The following is a 22,614-nucleotide window of genomic DNA, read 5'->3' as shown; positions in this document are numbered from 1 at the left end:
CGAATGAATTTCCCCGTCGGGATTCCGATAAAATCGAGCAACAGCGAAAGGGAGTGGGAGGCGTGGAACTAGGAAAACTCAAGAGGTCAAAAGAAGGAAGAACGTCGACGCGAAGAGGATCGGGACGATCGCGTGACGCGAAAAGTTTCGTGCGCGCGGAACTAACCCCGGCGTCGTTACTCGATGCCCGTTCACTTTCTCCGATAGTATATACTAGAGACAGCCCCCTCCTTCCCTCCGCGCTCCCTCATCTTCCTGTTCCCCGTCCCTCCCCCCTTCCCGTCAGGGACTGTGTATATCCGCGGGTCTAGGCTAGCTCAGTGGGTCTAGGTCTAGGCTGGCTGCAGCGTCGCGTGTGCGTGCAGTATGCACCGACGATGCGGCTGCGTGCACTCGAGTACCGCCAACGACCACGGAGGACACGACGGAGGGAGAGAGACTACGCTCTCGCGCATTATATTTAGACACCAAAGTGTACGAGCGTGAATTCGACTCAGGAGGAACCCCGTCTCGGTTGGACCGCACACTGTACCATTTCATCAATCTAGCTTCGCAAATAAAGAGTTATCGGTTTCGTTTCTTATGATAAACGTAAGGTTCCGCCTAGATATTCCAGGATGATTTCTACTGCGAATGCTTGGTCTTGAACAGTGCATGACTATATAGTGGATATTGGTATCTCTTGGCAGTTTTGTTCAAACGGAATACGTTTTGTTGAATATAAAGGAACAGAATTAATTTCTACACCCAATGCATTACAATGTACACCTAGTCTGTCGAAGTTAATACCTTTATATTAATTTGGCGAAACTAAATTATTGAAATGACAGAGCGCGTTATTACAGCACTTTATCGTCCTTCTTTCCCATCGTCTTGCCTCGCTCTCGCCGACATCCCCAGAGGCTTGGAACGACGAGACAACGGAAAGGAGAGCCGGTCCCCACGGACCGGACCCGCCGGAAATGAATCATTTGAAATTGTCAATTTTCGAGCGCGGTTCCACGCATGGTACACGCCTGCGTAGAGAGGGGCAACACGTGCCCACGCGCAGCCTCCCGAGTCCCAGAGCCAGGGCTCTATAAGAGAAGAGGGGGAACACTCGGAACGATTAACGATTCGCGGGCGGCGAGATCACAGAAGAGGTGTCATTACGCGCTATCATGAAAGTCAAGAGAAAGAAAGATAGTTGCATCACACGCCGGGCTCTTGTACTTCAGAGTTGGGCATCACGACGTTTCTCAGAGTGACGATTTATTTTTAGTTTTCGTTTTGCTCTGAGAATTTGTCATCAAGTAGCATAACTACGTTTCCATAAAACATGTGTTTTGATACTAAAACTAGCTAGTTGGTTAATTACTTTAAACTTCTTAAAATCACACCTCCCTCTTCCAGTTACAAGGATATCGTCGATCTCCTAATTATGATGTCATTTATTTACATATGTAGGAGTCTAAACGAAAAATAAGGCACGGGGATTCGAAGCCACGATCCTCGGATCCACAGTGGATCGCTTTACCTACGCGACCAATCCCGTACCCTACGTTTCGTGTTCTTATTTGACTCCTTATTGTTGGGTATGGGAGGCGCGGATACTACACGTATATCGTTTCATGTAAAACGATCGATCGAATTAAAGTTGTATTGCTTTTTATGATTTACATATTTCTATAGCAGCAACAACAACTTTCGTGAAACGTGCGGACGTGCCAATTCACATTTACAGTGATTGACGTAATCGTCAATCGTTACAGACTATTAAAATTTGATTCTACGCTGTTTTGGTTGCTTGCGATTGCGTAACCCCTCCTCGCCGAGTAATCTTTTTCCTGATAACGACTCTCTTTCACTCTCCCCGGCATCGGTACAGGGATTCGATAGTCGCGACAGTGAGAGAAATTTTTTCTTTTTTTTTTTTTTATTCTCGCGGCGTCGCGTGCGTGCGTCAAACTGCTCGCTCTCGCTATCTTCGGCACTCTCCTGAATCGATTATGAAATTCGACGTACTTCCAGTCGAAGTTGCATAAATAACCGTGACGTCAAAGGTGGGTGAAATTCTTATCCAGATAAAAATTTCGAATAACGAGCAAAATAAGAAGCAATAAGGCTGCCTCGATTTACCGACGCGAAACGACGGAGCAAAGCCACGTCGAAGGAGGATGGTGGCAAATGGCGACGAAGAAAGGAGAAGTATAGTCGGTCGAGGAGATACAGCGAACCGCAAGTGGCTTGACCCACAAGGGTATCGAATTAACATACCGTTGAAGTGTATCTCGAAGAGTTCGTCGTCTTTTTCACCTACTGTACACCACGAACTTACCAAAAATTTTCGAGCTAGTGTATGTGTACTTGCATTCTATTTATCTTATTCCATGTTTTCATCTTGTATTATGTACTTTGCACTAAAGGGTTCACCCGTTAGCAATAAGATTAATTATCTCGCCAATAATAATAATCTGGTTTTAATTCCTCGACCAATTTACACTTTGACTCGTCCGCGACAAAATGTCTCGTTAAAGAAAGTTTGTACGGAGACAGAATATTTGTTTAGATAAAAATGTGATAAATAGGTATTCCGAAAGCTTGAAACCGAACCGCTCGCCACGTCGCCCTCGTCCACGCCCCTAATAACCGCGAAACGAGGGAACGAGAACGTGAAGTCGCGTGTAAAACAGGATGCGCGGATCGATCGTTTCGCTTTCGCGAAGCGCGACTGGGAGGGATAGCGGAAAGGGAATGCAGAGGAAGGAAAGATTTCTCGCGTCGCGTCGCACGAAAGATCGAGAGATCGAGCGTGAAAGGACGAGGTACGCTACCCCGAAGGACGATGCTTTTCTAGGATGCGTTCGTTGATCTACGATCGTCTGGAAAAGTGAGAATTGGGTAATCTCGACAAAACCTTTCCGAACGATTGAAAAAGGGTGCAAAGACAACAGTTGCGCAACTGTTGCGCGACTGACTCGAAGTGATTCGAAGCGAATAGAATCAAAACAGAGAATCCAAGAGAATCACTCAACAGTTGCGCAACTGTCGTCTCTGCTGAATGGACCCGGTCAGAGGGACGATCGCTAATTAAATAGATAAATTAAAATGGTATAGGAAATTCACATTTGCCGTGTGAAACAAAGAAATGCCGAGCTCTTGGAGAAAACAAAGTTCGATTTCCTAGTAAAATCGAGTCGGAATCGAGCACATCCCTGTTCCCTTGTTCTGTCCACGGGTGCATCCGTGGAAGAACGAAGAGAAGAGCAAGAGGGACGGAGCGATCACACGATCGCGGGGAGACGGAAGAAGCGTCCCATGAGAGAGGGAGGGGGTGTAGCGACGTCAAGAAACGATGCCCTGCGGAGCGGAGTGTCGGAGAGGGTCAATGGAGAGAAAGAAAGAGCAGGCGCGCAGAGTGACAGAGACCGAGGGAAAGGGAGAAAGGAGAGACAGACGGGGTGAATTGCCGGCGACAAGGTCACCGTCTATACCTCGCTAAAACCGCCGATACGTGCCTTCGGCGTTATACTCTCGTGGTACTCTAGCTGCAGCTCTTTTCCCTCTCCGCTCTCGCCCCCCGACGCCCCTTACTCCATCTCTCTTCAGCGCGATACTCCCCTCGCTCTCTTTCCACGGACCGCGGAGGCTCGTGAGCGCTGGTGAGCGCTAGCGCGCGCGTGCATGCGTGCGTATACGTTGGCAACTCGGTGCACGTGCACTTGCACGCGTGTGCGCGGGTGTGCGTGAGCTAGTATAATAGGAATAAAGAAAGCGATACTCTCGCGCCGCGCTCTCCCGCCTATCGAGATGGACAAAATTTGACTCGAAAAGATGACGAATGGAAACAACGTGTAAAACGATTAGTTCGCGATGTTTATGACATTTAATATCGCGAGACAAGTTTTTGTTTTTTCTAAAGGAAATGTTATAAGTTGTAGAAATCGATTCTGTGCCCCTGTTTTTAATAATTCGTAACTTTAGTGCAAACAGATACATGTACTCGCCAGTTTGGTACGTTAAGAGCGAAAGTTTACCTAGGATGGTCCGAAAACGGTGCTTATTTCAGAATTTTTTTAGACGAATTAGTTTCTGCTGAATATCGTGCCGTAACGGAGAAATATTTGCACACATCGTCAGCCTCGCGCTTCCGCTGGTGAAAATGTTTTCGAAGATGATTAACGGTGACTTCGCGGAAGCGAACGCTGACTGGGAAAAGCATTGTTACGCGTTCACGCTCGGCGAAGAAAAGTACTCGCCGTGCAATGATTCCTGACCGATTACCTGTTCGCAGTGGGAGGGAGATAATCCAACTGACTGAGGAGACAACGATTAACGTGCAACTATCTCGGCGTGTCTAAATCAGATAATCGAGTGTCTGGTTAAGAGGCGACGATAACAAGACGCGTGGAGCTTATCTCGGCCACGGTAATCCAGAAATAAATGCATACCGGTTGCACATAGATCGCTATCGTTCGCCCAGCCGAGAGACCAGGAGGAGTCGAGATTTGGACAGCGTTGTTGAATAGACTTTGGGTCTCGAGCTTTTAAAACTGAACGATAGAATCCTCGAGCTTTAAGTGCAAGATTCGACGAATGATGAAAAGTGTTCACTTGCTCTCGGATGGACTATCGGAAGCAAGACTCTCCAGAGAGCAGAGAGCGTTTTATAAAACGGTATCACCTAACCTTCTGTCCTTAGAAGATTAGTCGTACTACAATCCGTCAATCGTAGTTTAATCGCTTGGCTATTCAAGGTTTCGCGATTTTTATTAAGCTGAAGCTACAAATTATTGTCGGAAGAAGTCGAAAATATTCGCGAGACACGGTGAACCGGGCCGAAAGGTTAAGAGGACGAGCGAATCGGACGTGGTCCGATGATAGCGGTCGTCGAAACCGAGGAGGCGTAGGGGGGCAGAGGCCTTGAAGAGGCATCGTTTACTCGCCGCTTACAAACTCCCCTTCGCGACTTCTTGCTATCTCTCTCCGTCTCTCTGGTCAGTCTCATCCTTCGCTCCGATTAATTTTATCGTCAGTAACATCATCGTGGCGCATCGCAAATATTTTCCCCGCGGATTTGCTCGGTTCGAGATCGAGAACACTGGCGGGGAACACGGTTCCCCTTCGAGGTAATCGATTCGGCTCACCGTCTCGCCGATAAGCCGGATCAGCCGAGGATGACTTTTACGCGCGGCTCCAGCGAAAGAGCGAGACGGAGCTAGCGAAGGGGAAAGAGCGAGAGAGTGGGGGAGTCTGTCCGGTTGAGAACCGTCTGGTGCAACAGCGCTATGCATTTTTGCCGGCGGCGGCGACGGCGGCGGCGATGCACACACGCGCACGCGTGCTCGACCGCGCGTCTCCCACAGTCTCGCGGGGGACACCGACGTGCGCGCACACGGCAGAACCCGCTCTGATAATATGTACACTGCAAATATACAATACTACAATACATACGTCGGTAGGGGCAGAGACCCAGGAAGGACGCTCGCTGCGAGGCTTGGCTGGCCGGCCGGCTGCCTGGTTGCCAGCCTCCTCTCTGCCTATCTGTAAACCCGTGTGTCTCGTTTCCTCCTCTTTCGTTCGTTCCTTGCTTTCTTTATACGCGCGAGACTCCTCGTTCGTTCTTCCTCGCCTACCTACGACACCAGGGGGCACGAGGGGGCGAGCAACCCGAAAATCGACGCGCAATATATCGCGCTACTTCCGGACGTTTCACGAATTCGTACGAGGGACGCGTACCTCCTGTACACGCGCGTGCGCGAATTTTTTGTTTGTGCACGCCGTTACCGGGTGACACGGTCATGACTTTTTACTTTTCGTTTACGTGAAAGATTCCCTCTAGGTGTGTTTTGTTCTTCTCTCGGTTGACGTTATTTTATATTTATCACGAAGCTATCTTGTCTAGACCCATCCTTGCAAGACTCGGAAAATCGATTGGAGCGTTGAATAAATGATTATGCAACTAATTTTTTTGCGAGTAATGTAGCCAGTTTGAATTATATTTCGACGTTTCTCAATTCTACGATTCAGTTCGAAAGACTGATGTTCCAGAAGCACTTGCTATCATTGCAACTGGCACGCGAGCCGTGCCTCTCGCTCCGCTGTAGATAGGAAAATGTAGCACAGTAAAAAGTTGCGCGCTTTGACATAGTCTATCGTTCCGTGACCTCACTTTTTACCTAACCGCAACGATGCACCTGCAACGTGCAATTGCATTGTAGAGGTTGACGTGGATGGGACTAGACATTATCTATTAGCCACGGTGGACACGGTGAATTAGAATATGGCATTCCACTGAATCCTTCCTGTCTCCCATAATCTTTTATCGACACATTTTTATTTCTTCCGGCATTTGAATCGTTACAGCGACCCTCGCGAAGACAAAGAAACTTTGAACCGTCGAAATTTGAGGCATTCGCTCGATACCATCTTTAAAGACAAAAAGTGTGCTGATGTTTGGGAATTTTGTCTAAATTGTGTCTAATTCAGAATGTCTAAAATTACACACACCGAACAATATTTCTGTCACTGTTCACTCACGAACATTTTAATCCGTGCAAGAAATGTAAACGTTCAGGCGCAACACCAGCGTTCAACAGCGTCGAACAATTGCCTTTCCCAATCGAGAAAAGGTGTAACGGATAGCATACACGAACCGGCGCCATTCCAATTCTATTCAGGAAATTGTGAAAGAGATACGTGCTTTCGAAGCTCGACGAGATGAAGGGTATTTTTCCGTGCACCGGCGCAATAAAAGAGCACTTAATTATGGAGCGCGGTTTTTCAGCGACTCCGTCGGATACCGCAGCGAACTTTTCGTCGGTTTAATTAATCTCTATTCCCCCGATTCCGAGGCGTGAAGTTTCAGCCGAATAATTTAACCCCGCAACCTTCCCCACGCGTATATCGCGAGGAATTCCGCACCGAGGTTTAACTCGTTCATGAATATTCAATACGCGACGCTATTTAAAGCGACTATGCGCTTATTATTGGATCGCGGAATTCGTAACGAAGCCCGTGTCACTTCCAATTACGCTGTGTACGCGACACGTATGCGCGACCAGACTAGGCTAAACGAGAATAACACTCGGGACGGTCGGCTGGTGGGATTGGGAAGGTGGGGAGGTACAGCGATATTTATTTCCTCTTTGAAGAACAATTCGTCTTGAGAGAGAGAAAAACACGGCAATTTTCGCGGCAGGTTTCTAGGTCAAACCCTCGGTTAAACTCGTTCCAAAGTTTTAAAACATTGATGCCCTGTAATCATCATGCTTGATTTAGTTACAACTGAGTATTCAACCTTAAATTTATCGATAGAACGTTGCCACTATTATTGGAACAATGATGAACGTCATGAGTCGATACATGTATGAAGAAATTTTTCAGTCGGATTTCAAGCATTTTGTTTTCGGATTGCTTGAAAATATAGAAAATTAAATAGAAAATAGCGAAATGATTACACGTGCATTGCAATTTCACTTGCGTTACATTCAATAACTTTAATATAAGAAAACGCGCACTGTAACACGACACGAGGTGTCGATTCCTCCTTTGGAAATCGCGTCGAATTCGGGACGGAACGTTACATTTTCTGCTTTCCTTGCAGTTCGTAAAGCCCTGTCGCGTCTTGGCCTACAATAAAATCCGACACCGTCTGCGCTTCCGGAGCGCTAAGAGGACATTAATCAGCGCCGACGCTCGTCTAACAGTCACGTGCGATCGGTGTGAATGCACTTTACGGTTTAACACTCGCTCTCGGTGTCATTTTCGTCATTCTACGCAGTCGATGCTCGACGAGCTCTTCGTTGATCGATTAATTTCTACCAGGTAAAGATCGGAAGAAAATAAAAATGTAAATTATAACAACGACAGAAATATCTACGGCATTTATCATTTTACTCTATGCAACAGAAAAATTGTATTGCACAAATTAAATTAAAATTCCCCGTTAGAGGTGTCAGTGGTTTGTTTGGACCCACAGGCCCACCTATAGCTCGGCTACCTCGGGATCGCCAAGCCCGTACTGTAGCTACAAACATAGCTACAGCCCCTGAGGGTCTGGTGCTGACTCGCGACACCCATCGATCTTTCAATAAGATTACTGTATCTTACCGCTAATTAACTTAACAACAAATATTTCAAAGACTCTCAATTACAGTGGTTACTTCCATGTGACGACGGGCAAAACAGCTAAAGAATTAAACGTACACGTACGTGCCAGCGTCCTTGAGAAGGTTATATATACCACTCGGTGGTTTTTCCATTTCCTCGAACCTTGGTTGCGCCGATTGCAAAGTTCTGCGCGAACAACGCTCGACGACCGATTGATTAACGATCGTCCATCGGTTTTCAATTTCCAGGTGGATGGGCTCGCCGAGATCCCGAGGTGTTCCATGGCCAGCGAGCGTCAGGAATTTCCATGATATCCTTCTGCAAACCGGCCGCCGCGCCGCGCGCGTTATCTTTCACGGAAATATCGAGTCTCGAAGGATGAGCGTGCAGGCGCGGATAGTCGAGCCGCCTGTAATGGCGATTCGGTCGCTACTAAGCCAGGAAGTGGACTGCCGCACCCCTTCCTAGGCGACCTAGACCTACACCTAGACCTACACCGAGAGCAGCCACGGCTCCTTTTGTTTTTGTTCGCTGCCTTTGTGGCACCTGATCTAGAACTTTTCCTCTCTTCGCGGCGAAACGAGGTGAGCGGCCAGTTAAGGAAACAGGCGCACTTTCACGATTTACTCGCAGACTCGACCACTCCACATTCGATCGGAGTAATATTCGAGCTCATTTCTTGCTCGTACTTTGAATCGATACGGTTGCATGAATTATTTTGGACGGATTGAAAGGATAGATGCATACGAATGAGACATGACTTTTTGGGGGATATCTCCGAAACTATGGGTTCACTGGAAAAGCGGTTACCATCGGAAGCAGAGATAAAAAGATTTCCTATGAGGAAGGTATATTACTTTTTTTTTCTGTAGAGTCGATAGTTTACGTGGTGTGTAAAACCAGTGCACAACTTACTCAAATAATAGAGCATTCTTCTTCTGCTTTTAACAGTTATCAAAGTAAATATATTTTAGTCGTTGACGTATTCTTTTAAAACGTGTTTACTCGGTTTATGTCTTCGTTTACTTTAGAATATACATATACATTACACGACAAGAAATAGATGCATAGAACACGCATTTCTAACGAATGGAACTAATTTTTCAGTAGAAAAAAAAGGAGCCACTTGATCATTTTATAGAGCGAAAGAGTTAATTCGCGTCTGGAATATGTTTAATTAACGTAATGTGTCCCACGTACTTTACCGCGGCAGCAAATACAAGCTGAACATACAGCCTGTGTGCAATGTTTGGAGTTAACGGTACAACAGTTTCATCGACGATAGAACGCGTTGTGACGAGTGATGTAAAGCGAGGAAAACGGTGGCCAAAGAATGCTTACGATTGCGGAAATCTATGCGTACTGCTGATCAAAAGTTTGTAGCACTCTTCGCGCCTCATAAAGTGGTATCGAAGTAACGTGCTGGAACGTGGGGCTCTGTTAATTTTATTTCGAGACGGAATTAAGCTCGCAGAAAGATACTTCGAGCCATTAGCAAATGGTCAAGTATCGTAGTCGTCCTTACAATATTTTCCCAGGTGCGCTTTCAATGTCAATGCTTTTCCATATTCCTGTACTTCAAACCTTCATATCGAGTTTATAAGAATCTCTACTTGCACTTAAAGAAAATAATTATTTATGAATTGATTTCTTCGGCAAAATAGACTTCAGTGTTATTTAAAGCTACAAAGTCATGTACTCCAAACTTCTTAAAATCACTCAACCATTAACAATACTTTCATCGCAATTTTTGATCGTAACAGAGTTGTGTACAAATTCATGTACTCCTCCTTCTTTTCACAAAGATGAAATTGTATGCACGTTAGATATTCGTCGACCTCGGTAGTTTTTTAGTGTTAATGCAGTTATCAAATCATAATAGCGCGGTTATCAATGTGTTTACTGTAGTCTTCCTGTATCGTAATTTTTTGTTATGTTGAAAATTTGCAACGCGTCGCTTAGGAGGAGTTTAACAGCGAAGGAGGATCGACTCGAGGTGGTGTAAACACACTACCGTGCGGACGACAGAGGTACGTATATAACCATACGCCCCGCCTAGTCGACCTAGACCTAGACCCAGTCTATGCTCAGAATCCGCTCTGCATCGCGTTTCGTTTCTTTATTTTTACTCGCTGCTGTTCGCCGTTACGCGAAGCATTACGTAACACCCGAGCACCGAGAACCCTTTCAGCCTCGCTATTGGATCTCCAATTTTCCTTTCCTACCACCCCCGCCATTCTCTGGATAATTTATGCCAACCGAAACAACGGAGAGATTTTTCGGCTACTATGATACGATTGTAAACACCGAAGTCATTCGTGATCCTCTCGAACATCAAGTTCTTTGGAACGTTGAACTTCAAACATGGATTTCAAATTTCTTTCTAAAGTCACACAATTATTGTTAGGAAATTCGAGACAGTTCGCCTAAACATTGGCGCATGGACGACAAGGCGTGATGCTGCGACGCCAGGCCCCGTCATAAATAACGTCAAAGGCCCTTCAAGAGCCTTCATTTCCCAGGCCGGGAAAGTCACTTCTTGGCCAGCTATCGTCGAGAATAGAGCTCATCGAAATAAAATATCATTTGTTAAAGAATATTCGGCGTTCTATTCTTGCATTTATTTAATCGTCTTACATTATTAACAATGCTTTCGCTTGTAGGCGCTTTCATTTCTAGGGACAATTATTATAACAAAGAATTATTTTAATCGCTCTCTTTAATCTCGAAGGTAGCGCGTGTAATAGGTGAGCATTGGCTTCGATAGTTACAGTGTTACGAAAAGTATATTCGTGTTAAGAGCACCACGAATAACTTGAGTTTTTTTTTTTATTAAAACCAAGAAACCCTTACCTATATGCTCCTAATTATCACGATTTGATTATATATGTAATTACAACTGACACTTTTATTGGATAAATGACAAGTCAGATCCCTAATCTTCTATTTGTTATTCGGAGTAGGTGAATTCGAATCGTTTTCTTTTTATCTGACTGAAAATTAACCCTCCCCGCTCTTGGTCCACGACAGTGATAGTATCTGGCGACGATATCGTCTCTTAGGCGTTATCGCGGCGTCGAGCGCAGATTTCTCGCGCCGGATGAGACCTCCGTCGAGGAGGTCGACCCCGACTGAAAAATATCGTGATATACATACTAGACCGGTTCCCAGCGACTGATAACGAGCAGCTGTGTAAGAGGCTTCATTTGCATCGAGCCCGTATGCAAAACGATGTTTTCGCGTCGCGGCTTCCATCGCAAAGAAATCCGTTCAGGCCATTTTCGCAGACAGTTTCAACAACAAATTAATAATTAAATGCAAGAAAGTAATCTCTATCTTGCTTAACCGTATCTTTGGATCATTTTGCTTCAAGTATTTTATACATCCACTCAAGGGTGGAAAATATTTCTTGCTATCGAGATAATTTTTTTGGGAAGCAAAGTATTCGAGAAACCTCGTCTGATATTAGTTCCAAACATTTCTGCCCGGGAAAATTGTTGAAAATATTTCTAAAGTCGTTGATTCCGGAGTTCCTTGCGAGAGAATTCTCGAAATTGAAAAATCAACACCGCCCCGATTTTTCATCCGTGTTTTCGTTCAGTGGAGCAAGTCGTACGCGGTTGTTATTCGGCGTCGAGCACCAAGCAGCGTTCTATTTTTTCTTCGATTTCTCCGATGCACCACCCCAACCCCCTCTCACCCTAGTATTTTTCATTCGTCTCTCTTTCCCTCTCCAGGCGACCGCGGTTCCTCGTTCGAATTACGTCGGCGATAGCTCGCGTCTGGCGATCTTTTAAAAATATCCGACGAGTACTTGATCTAGGGCAACCATGACATCCTCGATCCCCGGTGGCTCGGTTCCCAAACATGCGCATTTTTCTCTATCCGTTTCTGTTCCGACGTCAGACGGCTGCCAACAAAAATTCCGGGAGACGTTCAACACTGGCAAGTTCAAATCGCCTCCGACGATATTCGTTCCCAGAAGTTCTCGAAACTTTGCGGTTGGAAGAACATAGAAAGTCCAAATTATGCGCGACTGATAAAGTTTTCCTTAATTTTTGTTTGTGAAATGATTTCGTAAAACGTTCTAACAGTCTTTACCAATTCGTTGGAGACGGTTGACTTGTCAGTGTTTGCAAAACGTACGACTAATAACTTTAACACGTATTACAGTTTGACAACGAATTATTTAATGTCTGACACTTACACAATTGTCTCGACCGAACTGAACTCCGAATTATTATATAAACAAATCACATCGCGTTCCCACCCAACCATTGCATACACATACAAAAGTGTTGTCCACTGTGAAATATCTCAATCTATAAACCTGAATTGAAATTGTATTCGAAGAATAACGAATGAAATATGTGAGATTTTTTGCTAGCTCAAGAAAAATTCGGTATCAAATCGCGCTGGTTCCGGGAAAACGTGCGTTACGCGTCCTCTCTTCCAAACGCGCCGACAAGTTTTAAATAACCTCTGGCTGTTTCCAAAATGGTTCGTTCGAGCGTCCAAAGGCAACGAACGAAAAAAGAAACGGACGCGAAAGAGAATTCGACGAGACCAGATTCTCGTGTCGCTCGATCCGCGAAATTAGAATGGTAATCGATTCCTGGACGGACAGTTCCGAGCGTGGTAATTAATATTTACAAATTCTAATGAATAATCGAGCCTTAGCTGGCGAATCGCGTTTCGAAAATTACGCTCCTGGTCTGTTTTTCTTTGAACGTTGAATTATATTCGCGACTCGTTTCACTGAATTTTTTAAATACATATGTATCCGAAACATTCGCATTTACGTTTAACTCGATACCAATGCAGACTTTAATTTTATTTTATAATTTAATTTGAAAACATTTTTTACTTTGTACTTTATTGATCATCGGTACATTTCTATCGAAAAGATGCTCTGTTCATGCGTTAGTAACGCAGTGTCTACCTTCAAATGGAACGAAAAATTAATCGAACGGAATAAACGAAATGATGAAATAGAATCGAAAAGATTCATCGAACTGAACGGATAGATTTATCAAACGGAATGCAAGAATATCGGAATTCGAATGAAAGGGGAAAAAAAACTATATTGTATGAATCAAATAAATGTACGAAATAAAATAAAATAAAATAAAATAAACAATGAACCAAACAAGTAAATAAATTTCTAAAAATAGACCGAACCAATTATATCAACTATTAGAATTAGAAGTTAGTCTGCAACGTCTGCTTCGAGTTCTCGTCCCGTTCGTACCTTTGACCACCCAGATTGTTAAAACCGTCCGTGCCATGTTGGCAAACGTCACGTTGTTCGACGCGCGAAGGGTTAATCGGGATTTAATCGGTACGCAGAGCCTTGTAACGCTTTGATATGTCCTCAACATTAAAATGTGTGCCACGTCGCGTTGCTGGCAGCGAGCAACTATCGAGACGCGCGAAACTTTCGTTCTCGGCGTGCCTGAAGGGTCTTTCACACGTTCTCAAACAGGCGAACAGACGAATCGCAGTTCGATGATGATCCATTCGAAAATAGCACGGGCCAGTGCCTATTTCTTCGCCGTGTTTCTATTCCGGTCGTACGGTGGCGCCTACTATCGAATCAGCCACGGTTCGCCACGTTAATAGTTTAATCGCTCCTTCTACGCTTTCGTCCGCTTTACGAGCTTCGGTAGCATTCGGAGGGCAAGGTTGCATTATTTTCCTGCACGCTGGGTACAGGAACCATACGTGACCACGATTTGTTCCATATACCTTATACGTATTATCTAATTTCTTTTGCACACCGATATCGTTGTTATATCTAAATGTATCAAAGGTTATGCTAACAATAAATGGAATACTCGATTACAACGAAGTTTAATTTTTACGTAACGAGCGACTGATAAACAGATGTGTACCTTTCACCGATTGTTCGGAATTTTGATCCAGATAAGAATTTTGCCCATCTCCGATCCAACACTGATACGGGGGAATATGTAAATATTATAAGATCGCGTACCGACTTAATCGTTGATAAGGATACCGGGTGTCGGGGTCTGTAATCGCGCTGTGTTACAATTCCGTCGGTTCGCGTTATATCGGTTCCCATGGCTAACAACGGTCTCTAGGCTATTTCCGATGTTTATTTGGTACGTCGTTCTAGATAGAGGCGGTGGATGGGCAAATCTGGTTTGGCAAAATCGCGGAAAAACGACAGGCCACTTGGCAACGTGCGAAAGTTCGCGCACGGCCCGGATCCGGAATTTAGAATGCCGCCGCTTATTCGAGGAAAACGGATCACGCGACACGGTGAAAGACTCGACAGGCGAAACGAAACGTTTGCTGGAGTTCTGTTATATCGTCCCAAATATATTTTATCGCCAACTGTGCAACAAAAATGCACAGCTATTCGCATTCTACGCCAGGGGTCATCTAAACTAGGGATTGGCGGTCCTTAGAGAGGTCTCCTTACGATCCAACAGAAAGTCGAGGAATTTTGATGTCAAGATCGGGACTGCAACATATTCGAAACGCTAATATTGTTACGCATCGCGAAAAGATTCATACTCTTATCGCTAAGAATTTAGTCTCCTCGCGTCTTGCGTAATAAAAACGTTAAGTAAGAAAAAAATACTGGTGCTATTCTTCGCGTTTACTTATTCAAATTTCCCCCTGGGTAAATAAATGAGCGAGCATCGATAAAAATGCTCGTAGCCGTAACAAGCTGTTTATTGTTCGGAGTGTAGTAGCGAAACGAAGTCACGTGAAAGATAATCGAGCGAAATAGCTTAACGAGGAGCAACCGAAAACGAGTACGTGTGCTCGTCGAGTCTCCTCGTCGAGGTCAAATGTTAAACAGCTTCCGATTGCGATCCAAAGTCGAGACGTTCAGAGAAGCCGGATACCTTGATAAACCTTCGGATTTGTAACCGCATTTCTTCGAATAAATTTAGTTGCTATGTACCTTCCCGACAGCTACCTTAAAGAAAGCTTGCTAGAATAAATATATAGATTGTTTTTCCGTTCATCGATGTTTCCTCCGCTTAAGGGGGCACGATATGGTGCAAATTTTACAAATAGATACATAGTATCAAAAATGTTGTTCAAAGGCTAACAAGTTCTTTTCTCTAGTCCTCCCTGTTAATGACATTGCGAGACCAGTTTTTCTTTGTTTAAATACCCAACAAAACACAATGAAAGTTTGAAAGCCATTCATTTTACGGTTCCTTTATAATAAATTTCCGAAAATACCTCTCATGCGGGGGTCTTTACAACGTTGTGCCCCCTTAATTTTCGCCATCTTTCCCTCGAAACCGAATGGAAAAAAACTGCGGATAATTAATGGCGCAAGCCAGAGCGTTAATCGTAGAACGTTGCACCGTGAACGTAACGCAATCTCGTCACCGATCAGCGACAGAGACTGCATCGGCGGTGTCCTGCACCGGTGGGGCCCTCGACGGCAGGTTGGATTTTCCTTCGACCGACTTCGCCTCCTCCACCGTCGGCCACCGCAATGGGAACACGGCCGCCGCTGGTGGGGCGCCCCGCAAAGTTACCAAATCGCTATGGCGTAACATTTTGCTTATTCACGTTCGATTATACAATCCGGCACACTTTTACTCCCGAGCGGTCTGCCTGCTCCTCTCGCCGCGGTGACACCCGCTTCGTTCCTCGGCCCCGTACGCGCGCGGATTTCTTCCCTCCACGAACGACAAAACCCGCTCCAATCTGGACACCAGTTACGCCTCGGAACGGTTTCAGCTGCCGTTCGTCCCAATTAAATAATCAGCGGTTTCGTGCTGACAGTAAGAAACCTCAGGTATCCCGATGTTTATCATTCTGGACCCGATACGCACTGATTTCTGCACGCGACACACGCTTCGAACCAGCTGCTCGCCTCGGCTGAATAATCGCGCCGTGTCTCACTCGGGCGGCTTCGAGTAACGCGAGTGCAATACGATCGATCGTGATCAGAAGTGAGGGTAGGTTTGTTTGGAATTTGGTATTTTGGCCGACAAGGTGGATTTTTTCCAAATTTTGTTCCCCTTTGTATCGATGAACTATTCGCTAACAATAAACATATTTCTACGAACATTTTGTGTTACTTTACTCGCCGTGTCTTCTAAACTATTTTACGTTTCTCTATTTTATCCATCGATGTTGTTGACGTCAAATTACACATCTGAGAATGTAAATACCGTTAACTAATCGCTTACGATTGATACGGATGTAAGCAAAGAAACGAGCAATAAATAATAATCGAGTTAATAAACAAACACGCGTTCCCGATGGAATCCTGAAACGAAACGCTCGGGAGCGACTTTCTTTCGACCAGGTTTTCATCCGTAGAAAAGATTCGCCTAGATCGAGGCTGAACGCGTTGCCACGCATCTGGAACACTTTCAATCAGGGAAAGTCCGGACGATGTCTCGTTGTCGATTAACCGTGGACGGAAACGACTGTGACGCATTGGAAATTTATGACCGACACAAATTATCAATAAACGCGATTGGATTTCTTCTTATTTGCTCGAGATATGATAAAAAGCCAACCAATTAGTTGGAAAAGTAGGAATACAATGCTACTTTCGCATTGGTGATGGTGCGATGGCGATCTGAGAGGAAACGTAATTGAAACGATAAGAATTATGTGAATATTTACCGGGCACCTGTAGACGTCAGGGGAACCCGAAGATCGAATGTTTTGGGAGTAAAAAGGCAACCAAACGCTTGCGCCAACTACAACGTCACCTAATGATTTCGTCTAATCCACTTCTAAACTACTTTAAGCGGATCTCGAATGAAACAGATAGCGAGTCTTCGATGAGTAATGTCCTTACAGTAGCCAAAAAAATCCTGAAGCCTAATCTTTTGGTCTCACGATGGGGGAGACGTCAATCACTGAGAGACATCGTCGATCATTGTCACGTTTACCCTAATTGATAACTGACCACGGTCGATCGGAGCGAATTTCACTCTACCTTTTCACTTCGAGCCTCTTTTCAGTGAACGATCCTCGCCCGAGCGGTTGCAACCTTGGCGTCGATCCAATTCGAGCACGGCTGCTCGAAATCACGACCGGGAGCCAGGTGTGCCCCAGCGAAATCAGCTGTCGTTCCATCGAACATGATCGGAAAGACGAAAAAGAAGCACGCGATTGCGCGATCAGGGACACCCCTCCGTCGATTCCAGCCTGGTTGCCATTAATCGGCTCGTTAAGGGAGGCACTTCGGTTTGGCGCTTCGAAAAACCTCGATTCTTTTTTTTCCGCATAATTGTAACGATGTGCTCCTGATTCGAAGTTCTCTATTGAACTTTTACGAAATATAATACGTAAATACAATCTTTGATGAGCAAACGATGAGGGAACGCAGCTATCGACAGACTATCGACAAACTACACATTTTCCACTAATCCGAATTTGTAAAATGCACTCCGAGGAAGCCATAAACACCGTTTCTTACAGAACTGTTTGTATACCTCTGCATCGATCCCCGTTCTTGCAAAACAAACAATATCGCCTCGGTTATTGTATAGAGTAAGAACAAGACAATAGAAGGACCTTCGCCACGAATTTATTGGCCATTACTATCATTTCGTTTGCGCAGAAGATTACCATTGGAGCGTCTCACCTTCCCTGTCATTAGTTACGCAACGGAGAGTCGTTATTGGTATCAAGACAAAAGGGACGAGGACGCGAAAGACGAATCCGCCACGCGAACGCGCGTTAAATGGGACGCCGCGATAAAACCGGCGTGAAAACTCGCGGGTTGGGATGGGGATCCGTGGAGGGTAGGGGGTGGGGAAGAAGATCGGTGGATCGAGTCGATCCTATCGACGCGCGGCGATGGCAGGAAGCAAATCTGGGCCGTCGAATCAGGGAAAAGTAAGTGGGTCAAGAGAACGAATGCTCGGCTAACGTCGGGCGTCGTTGCGACTTCTGCCGACTACGAGGATGACGACACGCTCGATGCACAGGTACACCGACCAAAACACCTCCTCTCTTTCGCCGTTTTTCCCCCCTTCAACGAGGGAAGAGGGAGGAGGCGTTGTGCACCCGGACACTTGGAGTCCTTTCACTTCGCATCTGCCTGCCACGAGGAAGTCGCGGGTTCTCTGGGTCTCTGCGTTCCTGCGCCTCTGCCACCCCCTTCTTTCCTCGTTTACCGGAGAACTAGACGACGTTTCCCGCTTGGCGTTCGCCGCCAGTTACGTGGAAATTGAGCACGAGCTTGGCTTGACCGATATTCCTAGCGCCCCGGCGCGGTTCTCGAGCGTCGTTTTAATTGGACCATTCTCCGCGACGAACGCAATTAAATTCTGAAGCGCAAGCGGCCACGGAGGGGAGGCATTCCAACTTTCTTTTTCGTCGATCGAGGGGATGAACACCGGCGGGACGGAGGTCAAGTTTTTGTTAACGAATTGGAAGGGTCGGGGGAAGGTTAGGGTAGCTAGGGGATGAAGATACTCGAATCGGACGATTGATCTGGTTCGGGAGACTAAGAGTTGGAAAAATCGGTAGAATTGAAATGTTGTATGCAGAGCGTTTAGTTTAACTCTTTGGGGCACGGTGGGATTAAGTGTCCCACCTTTTTGATGGACCGTAATGCATGGTGGGACATTTTTAATCCCATCTCGAAATTTTGCAATAGCTGCATGTGTATAGGTTCATATTTCGTCTTATTTACGTAAAGCAGTTGGTAATATATTCCAGTCCAATGTTACAAATGTACGCACTTTTGTTGGCAACTTTCAACATGCTAATACCGGTTCAACAATTGTTGTAAGCGGAAGGTTTATTGCGATAATATTTCTTTCCTGGTTTTATGTGAAAAGTCGTAGAGGTAAGTTAATTTATATAAAAATTAGTTCTATATGAACAAGTGAAGTGTTTTATAATAAAAACTAAGGATTAAATTTGTTTGCAAATGATGAAAGTATGGTGGGATTTTATTCGTCCCACCATGCAAACTGGAGAGTAATACAAAAAAACATATTTCTATTTAATATTCTTAAAACTATAAATGTGATGCCCTTTGTTATTATATTCATTTTGTTACATTACGTGATACCTTTATTAATAAAAATATAACAATTTTGTTTGATTTAAAACCCAATAAAATTTCTGTGCAACATGGGTCTATTTTATGACTTGAATTTCTGTGCCGCAAAGAGTTAAAGGAGAATGGTTACCATATCACGAGGGGATGAAGCTATCGAAACAAACGTTTTCATGATAGTTCTTTGGTGCAAAGGGGGACTCGCGCATTCTGCTTTGAACGATACATCCTGTAGTTGGGAAAAGATGTAGAATAGCTGTAGAAAGAAGAAACCTATAAAAAATTCTCATTGTTCTAACTAGTAATAATGAGAATTCCCCCTTTTGCACTGACGAGAACAGGATGTCTCGATGGATGAATAACGACCAAGGATTAAGAGTATTCATTGGGATTCGTATTGCGGTCGAACGCGGTCATCGCGCAAAGCGGTGTTAAAGCGTTACAAGTTGTTTTCCTTTCTTCGAAACCATCGAACGTCGCGATGCGCCTTATGATTTACGTAATCCGTGTGTGCACGCTTCTGCATCGACAGTTGACGTCGATCGATATCGAACAATAGCGGAAGACAGTCGCGACGCTCTTAAAGAACAATCGTTCCAAATTCAAGCAAGGAACTACGGTCTGAGTCGTACGAGCTTCTTTACTTTCTTCATGGATTAGAATGCACCTTTAATTTTCTTCTACGATAAGATAATGCTCTTCTAATTCTAAATATGAACCTACTCTTTCTAATCGAGGTAGATTGTAGATACTTATAAAATTTACGATTATTTTTTATACGTTTTTTTTTTCTAATCAGATTTTTTATTATGTACTATGCTATGTCTGTCATATTGAAGTAAATATTGATCATGTTTGTTTCAAACCGTGCCGAACTACGTTAGTTTATAGAATATTATTAATCGACTGAACGTTTACAAATACGAGAGCTCGCGGTATTCTAACGGTTGACGGACACGGTTAGACAATTACCCCATTGTTTTCAATGATTTCGAAGAAAATTACTGGTGACATTGCTCGCGGACCACCCAATGGCGCCGATTCATCGATCGGTTCGTTCGAATAGTCTCCTTTCTCCGTGCGAGCGTTGGAGGGACATTATTTACCGAATGTAATTGCCTAAGAGGCATAAATATTTTTTTCCCACGCAGGTGAGATCAATATCCAGGACAAGCCGAAATAAATCCGAGCCTATCGTCTTTGCGTCATCGCGTATCGTATCTCTCGATGCAGCCGCGAGATACTGAAATTACCGATTAAAGAGAACACTTCGATGAAAGGAGAAAATTATGGAACCGACAATTTGTTATGCGCTGCAATGTGCATAGGTAAGAAACTTGAGTCCCACTTTAAGGGCCCAACTTTTTTTTGGATAAATATAATAAATACTGAAAATGCGATAAGCGAACGAGATAAAATATCGTTGGACTTACGTGTAGGAGGCTGACGGTAATGTAGGTGTTGGAGACTCTGCGTTTGATGGTGGTGGTGATGGTGAGGCGGTCCCATCGTCGGGCCCATCGCGTGGTTCCCGTGTTGATGGTGAGGCGAGCTCCCTCTGTGCGGATGGTACTGGGAGGGATGATGTTGATGGGGATGATAGGAGGGCGGCAGGAAGCCCGCCGTCGACGGATAAACGCCAGGACTGTGACAGGCTGACCTGCCGAGTGCTGCTGTCGGACATTCGATAAAGACGTTCAATGAGAAAAGACGGATAACGCTCGAGGGAACGTTTTGTATACGTCGAAACGACTTTAATCGAGCGAATAAGTGACAATTCCAAAGCGCGATTCGTCACAAATTACCGGTCTTCCCTTTTCTTTATACGCACACGACGGAATTTGCCTGTAGTAAACTCATTTACTTTTTATGTATCAGTTAACTTTTCCAAACACCTTATCCTTCGCGTATCGTAATTAACACTTTTAAATATGTTTCTTTTTCTACATTACAGTCGTCGAGTATCGTATCGTTTATGACCAGTAATTCCCACTTTCAAATATCTCTTCTCCTATGCATCGCAATTGTTACATCTCATCTCTTACATACTTTGTATATTGACACTTTGTCAAAGACAAATGTTTGTTACGGTCGACATCTAGCGATAAAAATTACTCGCGCGAACCCAAGTGTTCGTAGTATATCTATCTTTATCGTTACCTATCGAGGGACGAATTCGAAATTTGTATAATTCTGTAAGGTCTATAAGATTTTGCGAAGCGTCAATTAGGCGATCTGTGCTTACCTGACGACAGATGAGAATGATGAGACGCCAGACTCGGTTGGAGGGACGTGTTAGGGTTTAGCCTGGCCTTCAGTAAGAGATTCGCGTCCTCGTTACCGCCCGAGGACGTACTGGACTCGACGTCGCTGACTCCGCTGTCCGCGGGACTCGCTGGCAGTGATCCGCTTCCTGTTCCCATGCAACAAAAGAGAAACACGCTTCCTTTGGTAATTGCGTCCATCGCACGATCAACGTCGAGTTGGAAACTCGGGGCCCGGCGGGTGGAACGATTTCGCAACGCTTCGCTCGCTTCCCTAGCCGTGTCTTTGCACGGAATTACCAAACCGCAGAAAACAGGCGGTAGCTTCCGTGTATTTCGCGATAACGGACGATTCAAGTTCAATTTTCTGTGATGCGAGTCTCACATGGGACGCTCGAGGAGGTATATCGCTTGCTAGACCGAGAGTGAGGCTGTGGAGACCTCACTCTCGCTTGGGCAAACAGTGTTCTGGATGCAAACGAATGCAGATGATACAAAGAAATTGTTGTTCTGAGTTTAGATGCTTCGCGTGGTGAAAAGGAAGTTTCAATTGGGAGCATAAATTCGCGAAGGTGCATCGTTCGTTTTGGGTCGGACGAAATAATAGTGGGACTGGGAGCTCGGCAGAGATGGGCAAAATTTCATTCCAGTAATAGGTGAATTTCGTGAAGCACTCTGTGTATATAAACATTTATACATCCAGTTTAAAGAGATGTCAGTGTTATTAAAAAATGTTTAAATTCAGGACATCCATAGTTCTAATACGATTGCTGACTAATCGATTTAATTGGAAAGAAGGTAGAATATATCATGCTTCGTCGATATTACTAAAATTAATATCGAAGTATCTAACTATCTAAGTAACATAAATCCATGTATGGTTCTACTCCAGAATAAATCCCATCATCTTTTCACTGTGATATATCTCTACCAATAATATTAAATGTAAAAGACCAACGATTAAGCAGCCTCTTAAATATAAATCTACATAACAATTTTGCCCATCTCTGGTCCCCACCGCAGCTCGCAAGACGGTCAAATTTCAGCGCGACGACGTTCGCTCTTGGAACTCATTCCGCTCGGTTTCTCCGGTCTTTGTGCCGGCTGGGAGCAAATTAAACGCTCCGAGGTGGTCTTCGGCTCGCAGCAGCGGCTCCGAAGCGTCGAGGGAGCTAGCTTTATGGAGCACCAGACCGCCGAACGTGTTTTCGCGCGCGCCGTCAA

The 22,614-nt window shown here is 44.8% G+C and overlaps 1 protein-coding gene across 4 annotated transcripts in view; it reads right to left on the bottom strand.

The window, feature by feature from the left end:
• The window catches only part of LOC128892321 (ecdysone-induced protein 74EF), a 210,608-nt gene that overhangs the window by 14,425 nt on the left and 173,569 nt on the right, over window positions 1-22,614 (bottom strand). For 3 of the 4 annotated variants that reach the window (XM_054152672.1, XM_054152671.1, XM_054152674.1), the window contains 2 exons: window positions 21,372-21,539; window positions 20,560-20,799 (listed from right to left, as the gene is read on the bottom strand). In XM_054152672.1, the coding sequence (XP_054008647.1) occupies window positions 20,560-20,799; window positions 21,372-21,539 (408 nt within the window). The remainder of the gene's footprint in view (window positions 1-20,559; window positions 20,800-21,371; window positions 21,540-22,614) is intronic. The other variant, XM_054152673.1, reaches the window with a different exon arrangement.

The sequence above is a fragment of the Hylaeus anthracinus genome, unplaced genomic scaffold, assembly GCF_026225885.1.
Source record: "Hylaeus anthracinus isolate JK02 unplaced genomic scaffold, UHH_iyHylAnth1.0_haploid 12002, whole genome shotgun sequence".
NCBI lineage: Eukaryota > Metazoa > Arthropoda > Insecta > Hymenoptera > Colletidae > Hylaeus > Hylaeus anthracinus.
Note: the sequence above shows the minus strand (reverse complement) of the source record. Positions and strands in the feature narration are given on the sequence as shown.